We start from the raw sequence: 22,065 nt of genomic DNA on the forward strand, positions 1-22,065 counted from the left end.
AAGAATTCTTCATTACAATCAATGGATTTCGAAGGTACGCCGCTTCTTTTTTTGTTATGCATACATACATGTGTTCTTTAATATCTATTCTTATTACCCACCATATATTTATTTATCTTAATATTCTTTTAAACATCATTACATAACTATGTACACTCGGATGAACTAAAAATTAGTCTTCCTAATCAAGTAAAATTTAGTATTCTTAATCAACTGTTCTTTTAGCTTTGTTTTCATTGTTTTATAATTGTTCTTTTATAATATAATTTTAAAATATACATGTTTAGTTTGCTAAAGTTTTATCGTTTTCTTTTATGATCGATATTTTCCTGTGGCGTATCCCATAACTATGTACACTCGCAAAAAGATTGGTTAATATTTCATTTTTGTTGTAGTGATGCAACTCATATATACTTGGTGTCTGTTTGCTAAAATAGATAATTATTCTATTTCAGAGTTATCTGAGCTAAAATGTGCGTCGTTAGTATTTTTCTTATGAACAAATTTACGGCAAAATTCAAAGAACTTTCCTTGAGAGTGTGACTTTATGGACAAAAAAGACCTAATCAAAATATTGAATTAGATCAAATCCACACGCAATCACTTGTTGACTTATGAAATGCATCGAAGTCATTAGGTCAATGGAGAAGTATACTCAACTGTTAAATTGTACCTTGATGATATGGTGGACGAATCATATGCTGAGAATCATAAATATAGCTTTAAAGTAAATAATGTCATTTTGTTTAGTGAAAATTAAAAGAGTCAATGGTAGAAATAGTAGTACTAGTATATAAAAACCTTAGTCACGATTTTATATAAATACGTAGAGAATGAAAAATGATCCACGTCGGTTTTTCGATCCTGAAAAATCAGATTCGAGAAACTTTCGAGACTTTTGCAAAACATTAATTAGACTAAAAAAACGCAAGCATTTAAACGTTAAAATGTTTTCAAGATTTTTGGGGACAAGAATGCAACTCTTTGAACTTCGGAACATTCTTGGAAACTTAGACTAAGATTGGAACGATATACTTATATATGAGCTCTCCACAAAGTCAAAAGGAAAAGAAGACCCACATTGGAACTTTATTAAAAAAAAACTTTTTCAATTTTGATAGTAGTAATAGTTTGTTAATTTTTTTAGTTACAACTTACATACTTACACATAGAGTTGTGATCAATGTCGAACCAATTTTAAAGACCGAACTAGAGACCAAATCTGGGCCATTAGATCTAGCTTTTTTTATGAGATGTGCTGCTGTGTAAATTTTTCGGTCTTCATTACAAGCTCATTTAACTTCATTGTATAGGTTCATTACTTCATTCCGTACGTAATACCTTGAAACTACAACATGTTTTTACTTTCTTCCAATAGGTTTTGAAATGATTCAACATATGTTTCATTTGAAATTCATTGACCTGAGTTTTTACTTTATTTACATTAAAAAATGCAATTTATTCAAGTGCGTTTATTACTTCATTCATAAACGTTATTACTTCATTGGATAAGGTTTTTACTTCATTCCAGTAGGACTTCAAATGCTTCTACACATACTTCATTCCAACAATTTATTACATCATTCCATGTGTTTATTACACCATATCAGCGTTGTGGCAGTGGTGATAGATATTGTAGAGAGAAAGAACGGCACGCGACGGCGAAACCGCATTTACGTACTGGAATGAAGTGATAATCCTACTGGAATGAAGTAAAAACTACTGGAATGAAGTAAAAACCTACTGGGATGAAGTTAAATCTTCGTAACATGTTAGTATGACTTATTTACCTTCGGATGAATTAAAATAGGCTCGTGATGAAGGCGAAAATAATTGATAAATTTGTGTCTCTCATCCATAAAAAACTAGATCTAAAAACCCTAATTTGGTATGGTTCGGTGGTTCGGTCTTTAAGAGTGGATTTGTGAATAATGAGACTCCATACACATATAATTAAGCACATAATTAATTAGATGACTCGAGCTTTCAATTTATTGGTTGGAGATGACTCATTTATGATTTAACCAATGGAAATAAAAATAAAAATTTATGATTTAACCCAATAGAAACATCTTAAGAATTTTTACTTGCACACTTTATCAAGATAAGAATTAGGTACTACTTACAAATTTATGAATAAAAATAAAAATAAAAATTATTGATATTTTGTTACTTAAGGTAGCGTGAATGATTTAATAAAATAAATGAGGGTCAAATTTAGAGAGATTTGGATGACTGAAAAGATGAATATTTATTGCTAGTCTCCCCATTCACCGTTCAAACCGATTGTGCCATTTGAACAATATTGCAAATATTAAGATTAAGCAATTTTTGTATAATGCATGTGGAGTAATATTGATTGATGGATTAGCGATGAAACCATCTAATGCTCAAATGGTCAATTTATTCCTTCTCAAATTTCAATTTTATTTTCACAGAAAGCAATGTTCAAACCAAAGATGAAACCATGAATTTGAGGCAACGATGAAAGATAGAAATTGAAAATGTTTTATACTAAGTGCTAGTTATCGTAAAGTTTGACAATCATGTAATTAATGTAACTATATAAAGTTTGTTTAATCAGCCTCAATCATAGAGTTTTCGGATTAAAGCCTATCTTTTTAAAGTAGGAATTTTTTGCACCGAATTCTCTCCTTTTTTGTTCGATTTACTATTTAATTTTGTAGTTGGATTGATACGGCTAGTCGTTATAGGAATAGTTAGCATAAATATTGAATAAAGAAAAAAGTAGGTACCCATTTCATGATTAGAAGGTGGGGAGCAGTTGACAAAGTGTGTATGAATATGACGTGCCCTCCTTCCCGCCATTTGAAACGCCTTTTCACCATTAATTAATATTTGTTCAATTACTTTAAAAAACTCATTAACCATTTAACAACAAATCCATTTGTGAAATTCTAATCCCATATCCATATGTGATTAATTGAATCCAGAGACTAAGTAGTACTAGTAACTAATAAATTACTAATTGCCTTGATCAAATTATTAGAATCAAGGATCATCCAAAATCAAACTTGGTCAATCTTGTTGCCGCAATTGACTTCTTCAAAATTATTAGTAACAATAATTAAACCACACTTAATTAAATAGGAGTAGTAACAATCTAACAACAACATCTAGATGAAATAAATAAGTCAGCATAGAAAAAAAGAATTAAATCTATCTACTACGTGACAAATCAAAACGGCATTTACAAATAAATAAAAGTTGAAAATAGATCCGATTTATGAGCTTGGTTGCCAGCAATTCGGAAAGTGATGGATCATTAACAGGAGCGAAAGGGAGAGGAAAAATTAAGCGTTGTGGAAGAAGATTATTGAGTGTTGCGAATTTGTTAGATCAGCTGCTGCATCAACAACAGCGGAGATCGACAATTCACGCACCATCCCACCCATCATTTTTCCCAACCCTAATTCGCCTCTTTAATCAACCAACATTTCCTCTTTTTTTGTTTTTGTTTTTGGAGGGAAAATCATAGAGATGAACGCTAAAGCGCCGGCCGTCAAATTGGACGATGAGCAGCTGGCGGAGCTGCGGGAGATATTCCGCTCCTTCGACCGGAACAACGACGGCAGCCTCACGGAGCTGGAGCTCGGCTCGCTCCTGCGCTCGCTCGGATTAAAGCCGAGCCCCGATCAAATCGACGCGCTCATCCAGAAGGCCGACACCAACAACAACGGATTAGTGGAGTTCTCGGAGTTCGTGGCGCTGGTGGCGCCGGAGCTCCTGCCGGCGAAGTCGCCTTACACGGAGGAGCAGCTCAGCCACCTCTTCAAGATGTTTGATCGGGACGGGAACGGTTACATCACCGCGGCGGAGCTCGCGCACTCCATGGCCAAGCTCGGCCACGCCCTCACGGCGGAGGAGCTCACCGGGATGATCAGCGAGGCCGACACCGACGGCGACGGCAGGATCAGTTTTCGGGAGTTCTCGCAGGCGATCACATCCGCCGCATTTGATAATTCTTGGGCTTGATTCGATTTTGTCTCGTTCAGGTATGAATCGCACAAACCTCTCTGTATAAGAAATTTTCTTTGGAGACACCATCAATTTGTTGTACATTGAAAGATAGTGATCTAGGTAAGAGTGTTTATTTTGGGGGAAATTAATGGCATCTTCAAATTATATAAGTGGAGATTCTGCGTTTGTGAATGGCATTTCACTGTGTATGTGCATTCTGACCTTTTTAACACTCTCGTGTTGAAAAAGAAGATTCAAATAGTTGAAAATTGATAGGACAGCTTTAGTTGCTGCCTGCTGGAGTACTGTTTTATGTTGCAGGAATTCTAACGGGAGAGCCCTTGGTATTTTCTTGTCGGTGATCATCGTTTTTGTTCATTTTGGGTAGCGGAGATGGGGGAAGGGGGCAACTGATTTCTGAAAGTAATAGTGAGTAGAACTGGTTTTCCCTTAAAGTTTAGCAGGAAAATATGTAACAAGTTATCTGCAGCCCTTGCAGAACAACGGACCAAGGGGTTATATAATGGCTGATGACATAAGCAAAATAGTTGAAAATAAATGGCCTGGTTGTCCATCTGGACAGTGCAGGGCATAATGAAGATCAACGAATTCTAGTTTAGTCCTCTGCATTCATGTATAGCTGAATCTAGCATTACCTTCGCTAAAAGCCTAAAACTGATTTGTATAAATCTTATACCTCACTCTCATTAGATTGTTTGGCTTTAGCATATGTTGTAATTTACCATGAATCTCCAAAAAATCTGTATGTGTAATCTATGATTCTACCCCTTCACTCCTCTAACTGTATTATGTCAAAAAGATGTCCGGAAAGAAAGTTCAAGAACATGATAGCACATTTGTGACGTGTAAAATATTTTCATACAAAGGCATCTACTGAGAGTACCCTAGCTTGCTGTGGTAGGGTGTGGAAGGGGATGGGAAGAGGGAAATGCTTCATGTGGTAAACCTAAGTGTGAATACTACAGCTGCTGCAATTCAGAATATTGGAAAAATATAGTCGTTCATATGCATCTCATTTCTAGTAACTAGTATGATGCATGAAATTATGCTTTCATCTTTAGTTAAGCTCTGTTTTCCCTCTGGTTTTATTCAAGCTATACTGACTTTTTTTTGTGTTGTGCAACAGGTTCGGAGGAATTTGTGGTAGAAGAGTAGGTTTATCCTGGATATGTGACTAGGTACATGATCAAATGTTCAGACATACATATATACATATATATCTCGTCTGAGTTGTCGGTAAACGACAACGTGCAGCAGGTCTCATCGTTGGTTTCATGTAGGTTATGTATGATTTTGGTTTGATTTTTGCTGCACTAGTATCTGGTGTTTTAGCTCAAACCCAGGAGCTCTTGTTTGTTGAAGAACAAGAACCCACGTTAAAAGTCATGCAAAGTTATCTCATACTACTACTTATTTTGACAGAACAATTGCAAAGCTATACCTGCATTTTAATTCCAAAATACAGATAGTATTATTCTTAACACAAGGGGAGTTGACAGAAAACAATTTTAAAATAATAGCCTGAAATGGTTCCATTTTGTTACTCCAACTATATTCTTATAGAATGGTAGATCTTTGCTTGATAAACTGAACTGCTGATAAAATTGTAAGTAGCAAGCTACTATGATTACTTATGCGAGCTGGTCGATAATTGAAAATCACACAATTCTTGACAATCATAAAAAATGAATTTATGGATCTTCCGAAGTCCATTTTCAAAGTAAAATTTGAGATGAATCGTAGTACTACTACTACTACTAATATAACGTCAAAAGATGGCCATTTGAAGCAATAATCGGTTATTACTCAGAAAACTAGTACGTATTACTATATGATTAGTTGTAGCATACTTCAAAATGTAGCTAACTGCCAAAACTTGTCACTACACAAATTATTGATATGAAGCACAAGTTGTCAGCATCCAACTACAGCATTTTGAGTAGAAAACTCCCATCCCAAAAAAACAAAACAGAATTTAGTTCCGAAATCATAGAGCTTTTTGGTTGGAATCAGCAGTCCAATAATTCTTGGTGGCAACAAGAATCTTCTCGGTATAAAACGGCCCCGTTTCATGATCGACAATCTTGCTCTGCCATCTCATTCCGTCAGCTATGCTCTTCACCTTCACCAACACCTCCACCACATCCCTGAATATCACCGTCCCCTCCGGCCTCAATATCCTATCCATCTCCAGCAATATGTACCTTATATCGCACCTTCAACACCAACACAACACACTATAAGAACACACATCATAACATTGGTATATCTATCTATCTATCCATCTATCTGTCTAGGGACGATGATGATTCCTTACTTGTCCTGATAAGCGCTGAACACGCCCCCCGCGTGGATGAGGTCGTACGTCCTCGGATACGTCGAGAACGCCTCGCACCAGTCCTGGTACGTCCCGATGAACCCCCGCTCCTTGATCACCCCGAGCGTGTCAGGGAGCTCCGTCCCCATGGGAACAACATTCATCACCCACACCGGGTACTTCACCACGGCCGCCGCGAACCCCCCCAGGTGGGCATTCATGTCCATCACGTTCCGGTACATCCCCTGCGAAAGCTTTCCCACCAGGCGCTTGTAGTAATCCACCCGGTCCTTCCACATCTTGTTGTCCTCCTCGAACGTCTTGGCAGTCACGCCCGGGACTGATCCGCTGCTGATCCTTGGTGGGACCGAGAATGCGCGCTCTGGCCACTTCTTCACCGCACCCCCGGCCACTTCCTCTGCGTCTCGCGTCTCGGGAAGCGGTGTCACGCAAGTTTCCATGTCCTTGTACCTTATATCCATACACATCAAATGAACCATCACTAAAAACAATGCCTACTACTCATCAAAGAGTAGTATTAGCAAAACAGATCACATTTGAAGGCATAGATGCATTTACCAGCCTGCATCAGCGCTGCCGGAGCTGCAAATGTTGCGATCCACGCAGTTATTATGATTGAGAGGCTTCTGCCAGATAGCGAGATCGCCCTTCTCAACTACTTTCTTCCAACACAGCTGTGCGGCTACATCCTCTATCGAGTCTTGCTCTTGCTTCAAATCTTCCTGAGTTCTCTCCCAACCTCTCCAGTATTTCTTCCAGTTAATGGGAGGACCGGAGAGGATCCAGTAGCCACCGGGCCGTAACACCCTATCCACTTCCATTAGATACATTCCATCTACAACAACACAATGTAAGAACAAAGATGCACATTCCTAAATGTTATGAATGATCCATACTCATATCATATGTTACCATATTTGGACCACGGGATCAAGCAACGGGAGCAATGAGCCATGTCGAAAGCCCTAGCTGGATAAGGGAGCCGCTGTGAGCCAAGAACATTGATCATTGCAGGGACGCCTCGTTCCAGTGCAAACCACACCTGTGCTTCGTGCGTGTCTCTCGGAGCAAAAGACATTGCGATTATATCCCTCTTCAGCAGGTAAGCCCCCCAACTAGCAACCTGAAACCAATGTAGATTAAGTACTTTTTCATATCAATGTATACCAATACTAAGCAATAAACGACCCCTTACGCCACAGCCTGTATCAAGGGCGGTTCTGATGGATCCGTCCTTGAGGGGGATGAGGGCAGCAATGTCGTCAATGTAAGCATCAGCGCCACGCGGGAACATAGTCCCTCCACCGGGGAATCTGAAGCGATCACCCTCGACTTGGATCCAATTCTGGTTAGCCTTCTCAATGCTGAGCTCCTTGTGAGGGATGTTGCCAATCCACGCGTAGTCCCTGCTCTGCGGCCACTTGAAAGGCGCCTTGTAACGGTCCGGAGCAGGGATGAGGCAACGAAGAAGCTCGTCCTTGGTGGGGCAATGCCTCTCCCGGTACTTGAGCATGTCGCGATCAAACTGCCTCCCCCTCTGGCGGTCGTTGCACGGGGTGTACTCGCTGTACTTGATGTCGCAGGGGGGGAACGTCTCGGCCTGCTCGGACGTGTTAATGACCAGCTGGTGGTGGCTCTCGAAGTCGAGGGTGTCGGAGACCAAGGGGGAGTCAGACGAGGAGGGGGAGTCGGAGTCCCCCTTGGAGGCCGGGGTGTCGTCGCAGCCGACACGGGACGAGAACTGGGTGCCGGACGGGGGGACGCTGCGGCCTTGCCAAGCGCCTAAAGCGTAGAAGATGACACAGAGACAACTGACGCCTAAGATGTAAGTGATGCGTTTTCGCCTCATGTTCAGCTGATGAGGCTTTGGGGATCCGTTATACTCCTTCCCCATTTATACCAATCTAACTCTACACAACAAAGGCCATATTCAAATTATGTTCCATTTAACACATTATAACCATTTTTAGCAATTTGTTGATTGAATGGATCTGGAAATAGACATACCGTTTGGTCTCCTTCCAGAGTGTTATCGATGAGCTATTGCAGCCCCTATTGCCTATGCATGAACAAAAAGTGAAATTCCATCAGCCAGACCAATTTACTACAACTATTTCCCATTTCTTACAGTGGATATGCACATGCTCCACCACAACACAAGCAAAAAAAATAACAGAAAAACTAGGAGCTTGAATTCAAAACAATAACAAAGAGGGGAAAAGGAGAGAAAGAAGCAAGAAATGAACGTACAAATGCCTCACAGTGTGTGTGTGTGTGTGTGTGTACAAACATACCAAGAAATTAAAAGGGATTTCTGAGGCGCAAACCATAATCATCCATCAATAAAACAAACAGAAATATCATGGACGAAAAAAGGAAAAAAAAGAAAAAAGAAGAATGATGGATGAGGAGGATTAATAGAGCAACGTGAGATGCTGTTTCCCGACACAAAATCCTAAATCATCTCCCCGCCTATGTTGTTTTCTCTTTAATAACCCCTTTGATTCCGGGTCTCCCACTTCCATCTCTTTTTGCAGTTGTATTTTTTATTTATTCATTATCTAGAATCTCGCCTTGAAATATCCTATCCTACCTTATCCTATGTTCGTTTATGTTTATTTAAATTATCCAACGTAATCTATGTATAAGCATGCATTTTTTAGTTAAATTCTTGTATACAACATACTCATTCACTCGGTGATAAATTGATTAAATTGATAAAAATATTAGTAATTGGCATTTATCTCTTGTAACTTCATTTTTAACTCAGGATAATATTTGAATAATATCTTAAAATTCAATACACAACTTTTGTTTCTGACATAGGTCAATAGATAAAAAAAAGGTCAGGACTCAGGAGCGCTCTCCTTTTCATCATCCTAAAGGAATCTTCACCTTTTAATATTCGCGCCGGGATCCCCTACTGCGGAGGAGGGGTGCTATCCCTCACAATCATTATTTTATTCATTTTTTTAAAAAAAATTATTAAATGAATAAAATATTGAATGTGAGGGACAACCTGTTGTGCACCCCTCCACAGCAGGGGATCCCATCCCTTAATATTCAGAGTCTTTGTAAGTTCACTATGAGCTCCAAATATTTTGTTTTCAGTCACACAAAACTTGTATGGAGTAGTATTTTTAAAGAAACTATGCTTAGCCAAACATTTTTTACTTTCAATTCAAATTGAAAATAAAGTTATAAATTTTCAAACGAAATCTGTATTCAATCTGGAGATGAAAGCGTCTTAAATATGATACTGAAAGCAAAATAGCTGGAATTCAGCAATTGCCACCAAAAAAAAGGTGTTCGAAATCTGCAGTACAATATTGGATTTGGATTTGGATTTGGATTTGGATTTGGTAGATAAAAAGTTAAGAGGCTTAAATGAGGAAAGTTTTATGATAGATGTCTACACTATTTAGTTCTGATAGATGTGTTTTGCTAACAAATGTGAAATTAATTTAGCTTATTTTTATTATTCTCTCTTATTATTATTTTATTTAGAGAAAATAGTATCCTTTAAATAAGTTTATATCCAGTGACATTGTCATGATTTACAACTCTAGGAGTCCTAAGACGAACTGCAATTTTACTGAGTTTGGTGAATAACTCATATACTATGCTGTAACCTAGATCACTTGGAAAATTGTTTAAATCAACTACTTCTCCTACATTTTTTCTTATATTGGTTCCATAACTCTTGAAATTGTAGAAGTGAAGGTTCCATTTAACTGATGAAGATGAAACTCAGAGTACTTAATGTGTAACAATCATAACCAAATTACTCAATCTTGTCGAGTTCGAGTATACCGTGACCCGGTCTTAGAATTTCTGTTCATTTATCAATTAAAATGAATAGCGAGGTTAGGATCGGTTTTCATTTATCTTTAAGAACTTAGCTCAGAGCCAGCCAGCATTCAGCTCAGTTCGTTCACAACCATACTGGAAAATGAGATACAGAATAGTGCAAAATGAGGGCCAAGCACAACATGCTTGCCAGTATGATTCAAACAAGATTGTCTAAGAAATGCAAACTTGTTCACCAAGAAGAACAAACAATTCCAGCAAGAGCAAAGCGAAATCCTGAACTATCAAGTCCTTACCTTATTTATTTACATGGTTACCATTTTCAAGAATTTCGTCTTGGCAGTATCTGGTCAAGTTAAAAGACAAACAGTCAAAGTAACAACATATTAGTGATACATACTCCAGTGCCTTATGTCATTCCTAAGCACATCCCCCAGCCCAAATCTTGTGCGGTCCACGGTGAAAAACTCCAAGCCACCAGTACCATATTGCCTATACTGGGTATTGTGTCCAATAGGCGTTTTTGGCTTCATGATCATCTCAATGGTAGGGGTTTTAGATAAGATCGATCGAGAAGCAACAAATAGATGTCTGTCTGATTTCTCATGAGTAGATTTTGGGAGTCCTTCTTGATTATTCAACTGCTTTGGCATGTTGCTGTTTGTTTTAGGGGCTCGTGGAGATTGTCCTCTGATCTGAGCTGCAGGCTTCATCTTATCAAGCCACCGGAGAATCCAGTTGCCAAGGTTCCGACCAACTTCAATATCCCTCTCTTGTACCTTGCGATGAACACTAAGTGCCGCATCAAACACATTCCGAGTTTGTCTACAATGCAAGTAAACAGAAGAAAAATCTTGAGTCCATAAACCAGATAACAGGTTAAAATGCCAACATCATCTGTGTATAATACATATGCCTGCTAGTTCCATAAGTTCAACATCAAAGAACTAAAACATAACATAAAAATAGAGTATGGATGAAGAAAATACTGTCTTTTCAGATTTAGTCATCAGCCACAGAAAACTATCATTAAAATGTCATCTTCAATATTTCTTCAATCTATATGTAGTTACCAGTTAGTTTTATTCCTGATTCTTTAGTTTCATATCTTCGGATCCAACAATCATAATTTGATCCAGAGGCATCTGCAATTTACAATTCAATAACTCCCTAATATCCGTGATCCAGAGAAAGAATAAGCAGAAATGCAAAGGTCACATTTAACATTGGCTTTATCATTGGGTTTAGGAGAAAGCTACATGTATGATTTAGCTATATTTTTCTAAGAAAGCAAGTTTGGAATTTAATTGTGATGCTCCATAAATGATTAACTTCAAACAAAGATGTTGATGCTGTGCGATATTGGAGCTACAACAGAACGAATGAAACATCTGAATTTCTTGCTTTCCAGCACACATATCCACAATAAACTTCGATTGCATAAATATACTCTTTGGGATCAGCATCATGACAAGAGAAACAATGCACAACAATTGGAGAAAGTTACACAGAAGATCTCACCAAAATTTTATGAAACGAGAAAATAGAATCGTAAACAACCTCAGTAGAGACGCCAAACAATAAACTAATAAAATAAATAAACAACAAAATTACCTATGAACAAATTGCCCAATCCTAGGGCTGATGAGCTTCCGTTGGATTTTGAGAGCAAGCCTGTAGGTTCGTTTAAGACCTAAAAAGTAGGCCGTTCCCAAAGTAATTTCCCATAGCACCATTTCGCCTCACCACTCCCTCTCTATTGATTCAAAACAAAAAGGGATGTTGTTTTGCGAAACAAATTTGAAGCTCCTCTGTGTGTCTCTATTGAAATAGATAGGCGAAGAAGTTATATAGAAATTGAAAATGATTCGTTGTGCGCAAGAAATTTGAATCGCTCTATCTCTGCATCTCGATTGACAGCATTGGGCGAAGAATTTTGTGTATGGTTTTAGCGCAAGAAATTTGAAGATGTAGAAGAAAAACACACCCAATTTGACATCCATCCATCCATCAACTTCACATATTAAATTAAATTATGATAATTTCACCACAGGTCGGGCCTGACATCAGCCAGATAGCTCGGAGCCCAATCAAAGTAGATTGGGTTATTTCTGTTATTTCGACTGTAAGTTGGGCTGAATTGCTAAAAATATTACTATCTTTTTATAAAATTTTATGTATTCTTTTTAATTAAAAAAAATAGTTACACTTAGAATAATCAAATTATTTATAAGATTTTATAATTGAGTTATAGTTCATTTATTAGAACCATTTCAGAATTACATAAAACATTAGTAGTGAAGAATATAAATATTTATATTTATACTTACTTAATTACAATTATTTTTAAGCAAATATAAAGTAGTGAAAAAATTTTAAAATATACGGAGTATATATTAATATAAAATTTTAGAATAAACATAATTAAAATTATGTTAAAACTAGAGAGTATGTAGTGGTCTGGTCGGGTCGGGTCGGGTCAGCCGAGTTGATAACTAGTAGTGTTATCCAACATTTTCTTAGATACACTTTAATATTACTTCATTGAGTTTCGTTCGATTTTCTTAGATACACTTTAATATTACTTCATTGAATTTCGTTCGGTTGACATGACTAATTATCATCTAAGATTAAGTTAGTGATATTATTTTAGTTGTATGGAGGTGTTCTATTGACGAAATATCACATGATTATCCATATAAGATTAAATTATAAGATTAAATCTTATAAACCAAATATAATACAATACATATTTAATTTCAAAATATAATCTTGTTAATTGAATGGCTCCTCGGATAACAATGTAGACCGATATGATGATAAAATCACTACAAATTTTTCATGATCATTATCAGCCACCCGTACTACGTGAGTAAAAATTTCATGGTCACACCATACCATAGTGGAATAATGACTTTGTGTGCCTCACCATTAATTTCTTGACAAATGGAACTAAAAGGGCTCACATGCCACATCAACTGGATATAAATTTAGCAAATTGATGGCACAAAGTATAGACATCCATTTAATAATTTTATGGAAAGTGGCATAATATTAAATTTGAAAATTACCGCATAATTAATTGGTTTGCCATATACTACTACAATATATATACGTATATTGATATCATAATACGATAATATTATACAAATAAAATGTAATCATATTGCATTTTTTTTCATTTTTCAAGTCTAAGGAAAAAATTAAACTATAACAATTCTTTAATAGTGTATATTTTAGATTCTATGGATAAGACTTCTTTTTTCTTGTTTTATATCGATATATATACAAAATATTTACCCATAAATTTATGACCTATAACTTATTTTGTTAGCATAATAAATTATAAATTTTATTATTTTTTACCATGTATAATATTATTATACACAGAGTAATGGAACACCAATTATATAATAATATTATTATACTATAATCCCCATATTATTATAAATGCAATATGATTAATTTTTTATGTGTTTATTAGTATTATTATTCTCAAAATAATGGAACGCCAATACATAATAAATGCATTATGATTACTTTTTTATATGTACGTATAATATTATCATATAATGAGGTCAAATACATATACTCCTTGTACTCCGTAGTCCGTATATGGCAATCCAATTAATTATGTGGTAATTTCCAAATTTAATATTATGCCACTTTACATAAAATTATTAAATGGATGTCTATATTTTGTGCCATCAATTTGCTAAATTTATATCCAATTGATGTGGCATGTGAGTCCTTTTAGTTCAATTTGTCAAGAAATTAATGGTGTGACACACCAAGTCATTATGCCACCATAGTATGGAGCGACAATGGAATCTTGACTCTTCATACAAAAGTCTGATGCATATAATTTGACAATGAAAGCACTACTCAAAAGTCAACGTTAAGCCAAGATGTATTAGAGCATCCACAACGCGCGTCGTCCGCGTTCCGCGTTTTGTGCCGGAGGAACGAAACGGGCGCGCGACTCGTTGCGGACATGAGTTTCGTGCCCATGCCGTGCCGTGTGCCGTCGTCGCGAGACGCGGCACGGCCTGCGTCGCCACGCGCTTCGGCGACGTGGCGCGCCCCTGCGTCGTGCGTGACGCCCACTCGCCGGCCTGCGAGTGGGCGTGGTCATTTATGACGCAATAAATCTTTTTAAAAAAAAATCAAATTTATAAAAAAAAATTAAAAATGTGTAAACGGTAATATTACCGTTTTATATCCGTTTTTTCTTTTTTAATTTTTTTTTAAATTTTTTTGCTCTATAAATACTCCTAATTCATCCTCATTTCACACACAACTAAACATCTATTCTTCCTAAAATCAACTTCATTTCCTCTCCAATTTTCATCTAACATCTTCCCAATACGCGGCCTGGTGGAACGGAATTGTGCATATGGCAACACAACTTGGCCTTCGGGGGATGATTCGCAGGCGGAGTAGTTTTTTTATTTTCTTTAGATTTGTATTTTAAATTATGCAACGTTTAATTTTTTAGGATTTTTATTGCGTGTTTTTTATTTTTTAGAATTTCAAGTTGTAATTTTTTTATGTTGTGTGTTTTTTAATGAAGTGTGTTTGTTTTAATTGAATTGAGTTGGAAATAAAAATAAAAAATGAAATTGAATGAATAGTAATTTAAGGAACGGTTAAAAAACGGATAAGGAACGGAGGGTTGCAGGTTCCGATCCTTAGTTAAGGAATGAAGTTAAAAAGTACAGTGGGGCCCGCAAATAGTAGTTTATGGAACGGTGGGGGAACAGCGCAGTGGATGCTCTTAATTTGTTCATTCACTCGCACACACATATATATTTAAGGAAATTATCAATTTCATATAGTTAAAGAAGTTATTTTTAGTTCTTACATCATGAATTCGTGGTTTATACTTTGAATCTCATGGAAATATACTTTATTCATCATCTTTCATAATGAATATATCATGTTTCACGCATAATTCATGATTCATTCATATATAATTCGTGATTTCTATTTCAAAATTGATTTGTAACCTATTATATGTATAATTGTACTTGAATATAAACAGAACCTTAATGCATAATCAAATAAGTATAAATTTTAGGATGGTAATATCAAACACCTAGAATTGATGACACATAACGAATTTAGTTAATAAGAATAGCAAAAAGGTAGTAACTGTATCAATTAGTAATACATAAATCAATCAAATACATAAACTAATCACAATAATGGCTTGATTCTCACAATATTTGGCTTAATTCAAAAACTTTTACATTATTCAATATCATACTGAAGTAAATTTAATATTAGTATATTTTGCATAAAACACAATATTAAAATATATGTTTGACCGCAATATTATTGGTTCCAATAAGTTTTCCTATATAACATTTTTATTTCTCCGTGGCCGCAAATATACCTCAAAATTCGCATTCAGAAATGTTCAAATTAGATTACCTATACTATATATCTTCAGCAATTTAACTTTTAGACTACCATCACAGCAAAAAATTTGTTTGTGGACTAGGTCAACCACTATGCAAATCTATGAGATATTTTAGGGATAATTTTTTTTTGAAACAATGATCAATATTCTGTGACAACTCTGACCACCTCATTTCAATTTGTTGTAAAATTGATGATTACATTCTCTCTTTTTTTTGTGTGTATTACCACCAAAGTCAATGGTTACTCTCATGATTTTTTTTATTAAGGATAAATTAGTAGGGATTAATCGAATGCTGATTATACATATTGTACAAACTTCAAAGTCCAAACTATGATTTGAATTGTTTAAAAATGTTAACAGATGACAAAATTATAGTAACAAAAAATATCAACACAATATCAATGATTGATGTTGTGTCGACATTGTATTGACATTTTTTGTTGCTGTAATTTTGTCATCGTTTGACATTTTCTAACGGTCCAGATCATAGTTTGGAGTTTGTACAATATATAAAGTTTGCATTCACTGTCCTTAGTTAGTACTCCCTCCGTCCCACAATAAGAGTCATGTTTTGTCATTTTGGTTCGCCCACAATAAGAGTCTTATTTCACTATTATCATAAATGATAAGTAGGTCTCGTATTTCATCAACTTATTCCACTCATATGTTACTATTATAAAACTAGTATATAATTGAGACTCATATTTCACTAGCTTATTCAATCCACTTTTGGGAGACTTAAAATTTGTGTCATAACTAAATAAGACTCATATTGCGGGACGGTGGGAGTATATGTATATCTCCACCAGTACACCCTTAGATTAACGATCACTTTTATTTTTGTCCCTATGAACTAGACACATCAAACGTTGTTTTAAGAGAAAACATCTAAAACGAGAAGATGTTAATTTTGTATACATGGAATTGCTGTGACACTATTATAGTACTCCACATTTTAAATTAATGTTCAACCTGGTAAAAAATCAGTGGAAAATGAACGCATCGAATCAAATAATTGTAACTTTGTGTATATTATAAAAAAAACGTATGAAAAGTAGGCGCATTTTATGTGGAGTCACATGGCGTCATTTAATTTGACTATGATTTCGTCCATTGATTCCCACACTAATAAAAGTAAGTTACACTCTATTGCATTGCATTCACTAGTGTAGTGCCATTGTCAATTAATTTAGCTTCGATCATAAGCTAAGGAACTTCATAGATGGGACCTCGTTTTACTTTTCTTGATTACGCCTCTTTTTGTTCTTAAAAGAGAGAGAAAAAAAAAACAGTTCATATTATCGGATATCACACGTTATAGGAGAATATATTTAAAAGTGAAAATTTTGTTTACATTCAAACATAGGGTGCATGAGTTATAATTGTACTCAATACTAGAAAATTATTGCAGATAAAAAAATATTGGTTGAAAAAAGTAAGTTAAATTTGTAGACTATAGAAGACAACAAATATTGTGAATCATCCAAACCTATTCTCAGAAATTTAGAGCATCTCCAGTGGTCGGCGAGCGGGCTGCTCGCCGATTTTTGGCGCTCGCCGAATGGCTCGCCGGACTATTGCAGCCGGCGAGCGCCAAATCGGCGAGGCTACGCCGATTCCCGGGCGCTCGCCGATCGGCTCGCCGCTATTGCAGCCTCCTGATCGGCAAGGAACCGGCGAGCGAATTTTTTTTAAAATTTTTTTCGAAACACTATATATACGCGATTTGCACGACATTTTCATTCACACCACTTGTTTTAACGAGTACTCTCTCTATCTTAATTTATGTACAAGATCAACAACGCGAAATGAGTAATGCGGGTGGTAGTAGTAGTGGTAGTGGTGGGGATGCTGAGGAGTACGAACGGCGTTTTAACGAACATTTGGATGCCTATACGTCCCAAGAGATAGACCGGCTGCTACAACGTGCCTCGCAGCCGGCGGTACCTCAACCTCGACCCGTTGTCCACCGCCAAGCAGTGATTGACCGGGATCACGTAGCTGCACATCAGCGGCTATACGAAGACTACTTCGCACCGGAGCCGCGGTTTAACGCCAACCTTTTCAGGCGGCGTTTTAGGATGAGCAGGGCCCTGTTTATGCGTATTGTCGACGCTTTGGAGCGTCGATATCTGTGTTTCCGCTTCAGGCACGATGCGGCTGGCAGACCCGGCCACACACCTATTCAAAAGTGCACTGCGGCAATCAGGAAGCTGGCCTACGGAGGCGCGACAGACATGTGGGATGAGTACCTCCACATCGGCGAGACGACTGCCCTTGAATGTATGAAGTATTTTTGTCAGGGTTGAGCAATACCTTCGAAGCCCAACCCCCGAAGACTGCTAGGAGCTGATGCAGATGCACGGGGAGAAGCATGGGTTCCCGGGTATGTTAGGCAGCATAGATTGTATGCATTGGGAGTGGAAGAACTGCCCTGCTGCCTGGAAAGGGTTCTACACGACCGGCTACTAGGGAAAGAATCCCACGATGATCCTCGAGGCCGTAGCTGATTACAGGCTGTGGATTTGACATGCGTATTTTGGGGTAGCCGGTTCGAACAACGACCTCAACGTCTTCAACTCGTCGCCCCTTTTCAACGAGCAGTGCCAGGGCGTCGGTCCGGCCATCAGTTTTGTCGCCAACGGCAACCAACATGATATGGGCTACTACTTGGCGGATGGGATATACCCTAGGTGGCCCGTCGTTGTAAAGACGATCCGATGCGCATCAGATCAGAGGAAGGCCTACTTTGCGGCACGACAGGAGTCGGCGCGCAAGGACGTGGAGCGCACATTTGGTATGCTCCAGTCTCGATGGGCGGCAGTTAGGGGTCCAACGCGTTTGTGGCATGTCGACTGCATTGCTGATATAATGTACGTCTGTATTATCATGTACAACATGATTGTCGAAGATGAAGGTGTACAACTGACTAGTTGGGCCAACGACGATAATGAAGTCGGTCCAAGCCACGGCGCGGCCGCCCCCAACGTACGAAGCGGGGTACCTCACGATGAAGCCGGCCGCCTCCAGGCACATGCCGACATGCGCCAAGTGGATGCTCATATTCGACTCCAAAAGGATTTAATTGAAGAGTTGTGGGCACGGAGGACTGCATGACGATAGGTTTTTTTTTAATTATGTAATTTTGTTAAATTATGTAATTTTTTTATTATGTAATTTTGTTAAATTATGTACATTTTTTAATTTAAATGAAATTATCGAATTTTCCCGTATATGTGACGTGAATTTAATTCCGTATTTTATGTGATTGTTAATTATTTATTTTTAATACTGATGATATGGCAAGGCTGAGGCTGTGGCTGGGGTATTGCTTGTCCGCCGACCACATCGGATGCTCTTATAGAGCACGCCAAATAAACGTTGAAAGAGGTTCGGTAAAGTAAACAATAATGAAGTTGACTTTACAAAGCTTTTAATCCATCTTCATTTAGCTAATACTAATTCGGTATTTAATCTTTAATTTTATGTGTGTGTTCTAATATTTTTGTGATACTAGTATACGAAAATAGGGATATCAAATACTAGTACTATATCAGAATTCTTGTAAAAAATGCTCCATCAATATCTCAAATGAGTAAAAAACTAAAATAGAAGCTAAGTAATAAATGAGCTTGAATAGATATAATCTTGTTTAGTTGGGGTAGATTTACAACTTTTTAATGAATTAACTACGAGTAATTTTACATATTGGGGTAGATTTACAACTTTTTAATGAATTAAATCTAATTTACATTTAATTTATAATGAATTCACTAGAACGTTAGAAAAGATTATAAATTATTATTATAATATAGTTTATTAGTATGTGGTGAATTAAATTTAACCTAACCGATGATTAATTATGAATGACCGAATTCCAGCTACGAAAAATGCAGAGAATAATAAATCCCAATAACAATTGTGAACCACCAAAACAAAGAATCCTCCTCACACAACACACACGCAAAAGCAGAAGAGCATCTCTCTCTCTCTCTCTCTAAAACATGCAGAGGCAGTCACTGGGTTCTCCCTCGTCAAAGCTCGTGAAGGATGAATCCCAATCTTCATCATCATCATCTCTTGGAGAGGAATGCCAGCAACAACAACAACAACAACAAGAGCAGCTCAAAAAGCTCAACCCCAAAACCCCCATGCCTCAGTCCTACATTCACCTCATTCCTCTTCTCACCCTCCTCTGTTTCCTCATTCTCTACCTCTCTTCCCACAACCCCTCTCTAAACGGTACACTTCTCCCTTCCTCATTCAATCACCATCCCATTTTCTTCTCCTTTTCTAACTTTTTATTTGCTTCAGATTTGGCGGACTTCAATAGCTTCAATGCCATTTCTGACCCTGCTGGTAGCCATTGTATCTGATTTCTTCTTCCATTGGCGATTGGTTTTTCTAAAGCTGAAGAAATTGTTAATTTGTTTAAACAGAAAGCATTTCGGAATTGCAAGGAATAATGGAGATTGAAAAAGGAGATATCTTGGCCATACGGAGCTTGAAGAACTTGAAGCTGCAGGAGGCCAAGCACCGCCGCCTCCACCGCAAAATCCCCCATTTTTAGCCCCTTTTTCTCCTCCTAACAAAGTTACAGCATTTGGTTTTCCTTCTTCTGTCGGTGGCATCTTTCAATTCTGGCTTCTTCCTCTCTCTTTTTCATTTTTCTACTCCATTTCTAATGTGAATTTGATGGCCATTTTAACTATTTGCACACGTGTATTTATTTATGTGCATATCTAATTCATGAACTTTGCTGCTATATAGTTTGAGTGCAATATTATATGAAAAAAAAAGAGAATAGTAGCAGTAGGTGTTTAATAATATTCATATGTTTGGATTGGAATCTTTATTTTGCATATTGGTTGGTGATTAATAATGTGATGCGTCATAGGAGTATTCATTAGGCATAAGTGTTTTTTACTGCTTTTTATTAGCTTTCTTAGGCTCAAAATATAGCTTCTTTTTATTAAGATTATTTCGTTTTAATATGAGGAAGCCATATCTAATCGTCATGGCGAAGATTGGGGAATTATTTTAATGGAAAGCGTAGGCTATGATTTTGATGTTTATATGGAGTATTATGTAGGGGAAAAAAATAGAGAGGGAGGCGAGATATAATTATAAAGAAGGTTTGAAAATGGAAAACAGCTGTAATAGGACCGTTACTCAGTAGGAGAGCCTCGTAGTGCAGTTAAACTTTGTAATATAAACAACACAAGCTTTGCACCAATATTTAGTCTAATTAACTGTTTGCACACCCAAAACTTTTGCCCTTAATTTCTGTTTGAGCTGAATTAAACAGGAAAAAGCTGAGGTAATTAGCGACTATTACTAATACTTGATTGATATTATGACTGAGTGATATAATTATCTTTTAAGAAATGTAATAATAATAGAAAGTTGGTTGAAAAAGTTAGTAGAATGTAGATCTTATTTTTAAATATTAATCTATACATATATAAAGGGGGAGTTTTGGTGTTATTTACAAAACTGTCATTTTAATATAAAAAAATAAAAATTTAATAGAATTGGTTTTTGTTAATAAATTTGTCCATCTTCATTGGCCGTTTCAGAAAATTATCATAATCCTAATTAAGCTAACGTTACATTATTTAAAAGGTCAATTTAATCAATCAGACATTATTTGAAAGGTCTAAACAATTACTACTATTGATTTAAGTTTTAATAGTGGACATACTAAAAGTCACTATGGGAAGAATACCAAAAGCTATAAAGATCTTCTATAAATTCCAATGTAATTGTGAAAATTACCAAATTCACCAGGTCAGCACATACACCAAGCTTTGTTTATTTGAGTGCTACAAAAGCAGTGTGAAGGAAGCATAGAGAAAAGCGGGGAGAATGTAGGGGCGCCGATTTCTTATTATTCTAACCCTAGAGATTGTATTTATATCATTAGGTTGTTGATTGTTGGAGGAGAAATGAACAAATAAGATTCTTGGAGCTTAAATATTTTTGTTTCCAAGTCCAACATCATAATGAGTTTTATCTTATACTGTAGATGACTAAAAATTGTGTTGATACTAGTTTTTTTGTATTATGTATTTTAGGTACAAAATTGTAGGAGTATATTATTGATGGATTGGTGATTAACTTAAAAGTAAAGACATATTTAGTTATCAATTAATTAAAAGCAAAATAATATATTTTTGATGTGTTTATAATTTGTGTTAGGTATCCGAAATATTTCAATTAATATCCATGAGTTTATTTAATAAGTGATTTTTTCCAGTGCATAATTATTTTTGATGTCATATGGAGTACTACATTTTGGAATAAATACAATGTGTCATGTATAGCATTGTTTTTTATTTTATTTGATTAATTTATAATTTTAATTATTGTTTTGAAAATATTTTAGTTCGTGCATAGCACGAGAGTAATACTAGTTTTATAATAAAATATGAGTGAACATACTACCAAAATGATAAAAAGTGAAATGTAACAAACTTTATAAGAT

General features: G+C 36.4%; 4 protein-coding genes across 6 annotated transcripts; 2 read left to right on the forward strand and 2 right to left on the reverse strand.

The window, feature by feature from the left end:
* Positions 1-3,152: 3,152 nt before the first annotated feature.
* Positions 3,153-5,429, forward strand: LOC121767436 (probable calcium-binding protein CML18). Its single transcript, XM_042163696.1, has 2 exons — positions 3,153-4,016; positions 5,129-5,429. Exon 1 carries the CDS (start codon positions 3,502-3,504, stop codon positions 3,994-3,996), a length of 495 nt encoding a protein of 164 aa, XP_042019630.1. The 5' UTR covers positions 3,153-3,501; the 3' UTR covers positions 3,997-4,016; positions 5,129-5,429.
* Positions 5,430-5,804: 375 nt separating this feature from the next.
* Positions 5,805-8,892, reverse strand: LOC121767437 (probable methyltransferase PMT17). Of its 2 annotated transcripts, XM_042163698.1 has the most exons (7): positions 8,635-8,892; positions 8,348-8,399; positions 7,536-8,250; positions 7,253-7,463; positions 6,899-7,175; positions 6,320-6,790; positions 5,805-6,218 (listed from the first exon to the last, which is right to left on the reverse strand). In XM_042163698.1, the coding sequence occupies exons 3-7, from the start codon at positions 8,232-8,234 to the stop codon at positions 5,990-5,992; spliced, it is 1,887 nt and encodes a 628-aa protein (XP_042019632.1). In that variant the 5' UTR covers positions 8,235-8,250; positions 8,348-8,399; positions 8,635-8,892; the 3' UTR covers positions 5,805-5,989. The 2 variants fall into 2 exon arrangements, with proteins under 2 accessions (XP_042019632.1, XP_042019631.1); XM_042163697.1 differs by having other exon boundaries at positions 8,348-8,892.
* A 1,413-nt stretch (positions 8,893-10,305) lies between these two features.
* Positions 10,306-12,158, reverse strand: LOC121767150. Its single transcript, XM_042163354.1, has 2 exons — positions 11,765-12,158; positions 10,306-10,975 (listed from the first exon to the last, which is right to left on the reverse strand). Exons 1-2 carry the CDS (start codon positions 11,884-11,886, stop codon positions 10,537-10,539), a joined length of 561 nt encoding a protein of 186 aa, XP_042019288.1. The 5' UTR covers positions 11,887-12,158; the 3' UTR covers positions 10,306-10,536.
* A 7,311-nt stretch (positions 12,159-19,469) lies between these two features.
* Positions 19,470-20,343, forward strand: LOC121767608. 2 transcript variants are annotated; one of them, XM_042163927.1, is made up of 3 exons: positions 19,475-19,820; positions 19,893-19,937; positions 20,018-20,343. In XM_042163927.1, the coding sequence occupies exons 1-3, from the start codon at positions 19,583-19,585 to the stop codon at positions 20,146-20,148; spliced, it is 414 nt and encodes a 137-aa protein (XP_042019861.1). In that variant the 5' UTR covers positions 19,475-19,582; the 3' UTR covers positions 20,149-20,343. The 2 variants fall into 2 exon arrangements, with proteins under 2 accessions (XP_042019860.1, XP_042019861.1); XM_042163926.1 differs by having other exon boundaries at positions 19,470-19,937.
* The last annotated feature ends 1,722 nt before the right edge of the window (positions 20,344-22,065 follow it).

This window comes from Salvia splendens, chromosome 15 (genome assembly GCF_004379255.2).
Source record: "Salvia splendens isolate huo1 chromosome 15, SspV2, whole genome shotgun sequence".
Lineage (NCBI taxonomy): Eukaryota > Viridiplantae > Streptophyta > Magnoliopsida > Lamiales > Lamiaceae > Salvia > Salvia splendens.

Excerpts from the sequence above, each read along its gene's own strand:
- LOC121767437 (XM_042163698.1), bottom strand. The coding sequence starts at position 8,234 with ATGGGGAAGGAGTATAACGGATCCCCAAAGCCTCATCAGCTGAACATG. Across the intron at positions 7,464-7,535 it reads CCCTTGATACAGGCTGTGGC|GTTGCTAGTTGGGGGGCTTA; the intron begins GTAAGGGGTCGT and ends CATTGGTTTCAG. Across the intron at positions 7,176-7,252 it reads GATCCCGTGGTCCAAATATG|ATGGAATGTATCTAATGGAA; the intron begins GTAACATATGAT and ends GTGTTGTTGTAG.
- LOC121767150 (XM_042163354.1), bottom strand. The coding sequence starts at position 11,886 with ATGGTGCTATGGGAAATTACTTTGGGAACGGCCTACTTTTTAGGTCTT. Across the intron at positions 10,976-11,764 it reads ATTGGGCAATTTGTTCATAG|ACAAACTCGGAATGTGTTTG; the intron begins GTAATTTTGTTG and ends CTTGCATTGTAG.
- LOC121767608 (XM_042163926.1), top strand. The coding sequence starts at position 19,583 with ATGCAGAGGCAGTCACTGGGTTCTCCCTCGTCAAAGCTCGTGAAGGAT. Across the intron at positions 19,938-20,017 it reads TGCCATTTCTGACCCTGCTG|AAAGCATTTCGGAATTGCAA; the intron begins GTAGCCATTGTA and ends TTGTTTAAACAG.
- LOC121767436 (XM_042163696.1), top strand. The coding sequence starts at position 3,502 with ATGAACGCTAAAGCGCCGGCCGTCAAATTGGACGATGAGCAGCTGGCG.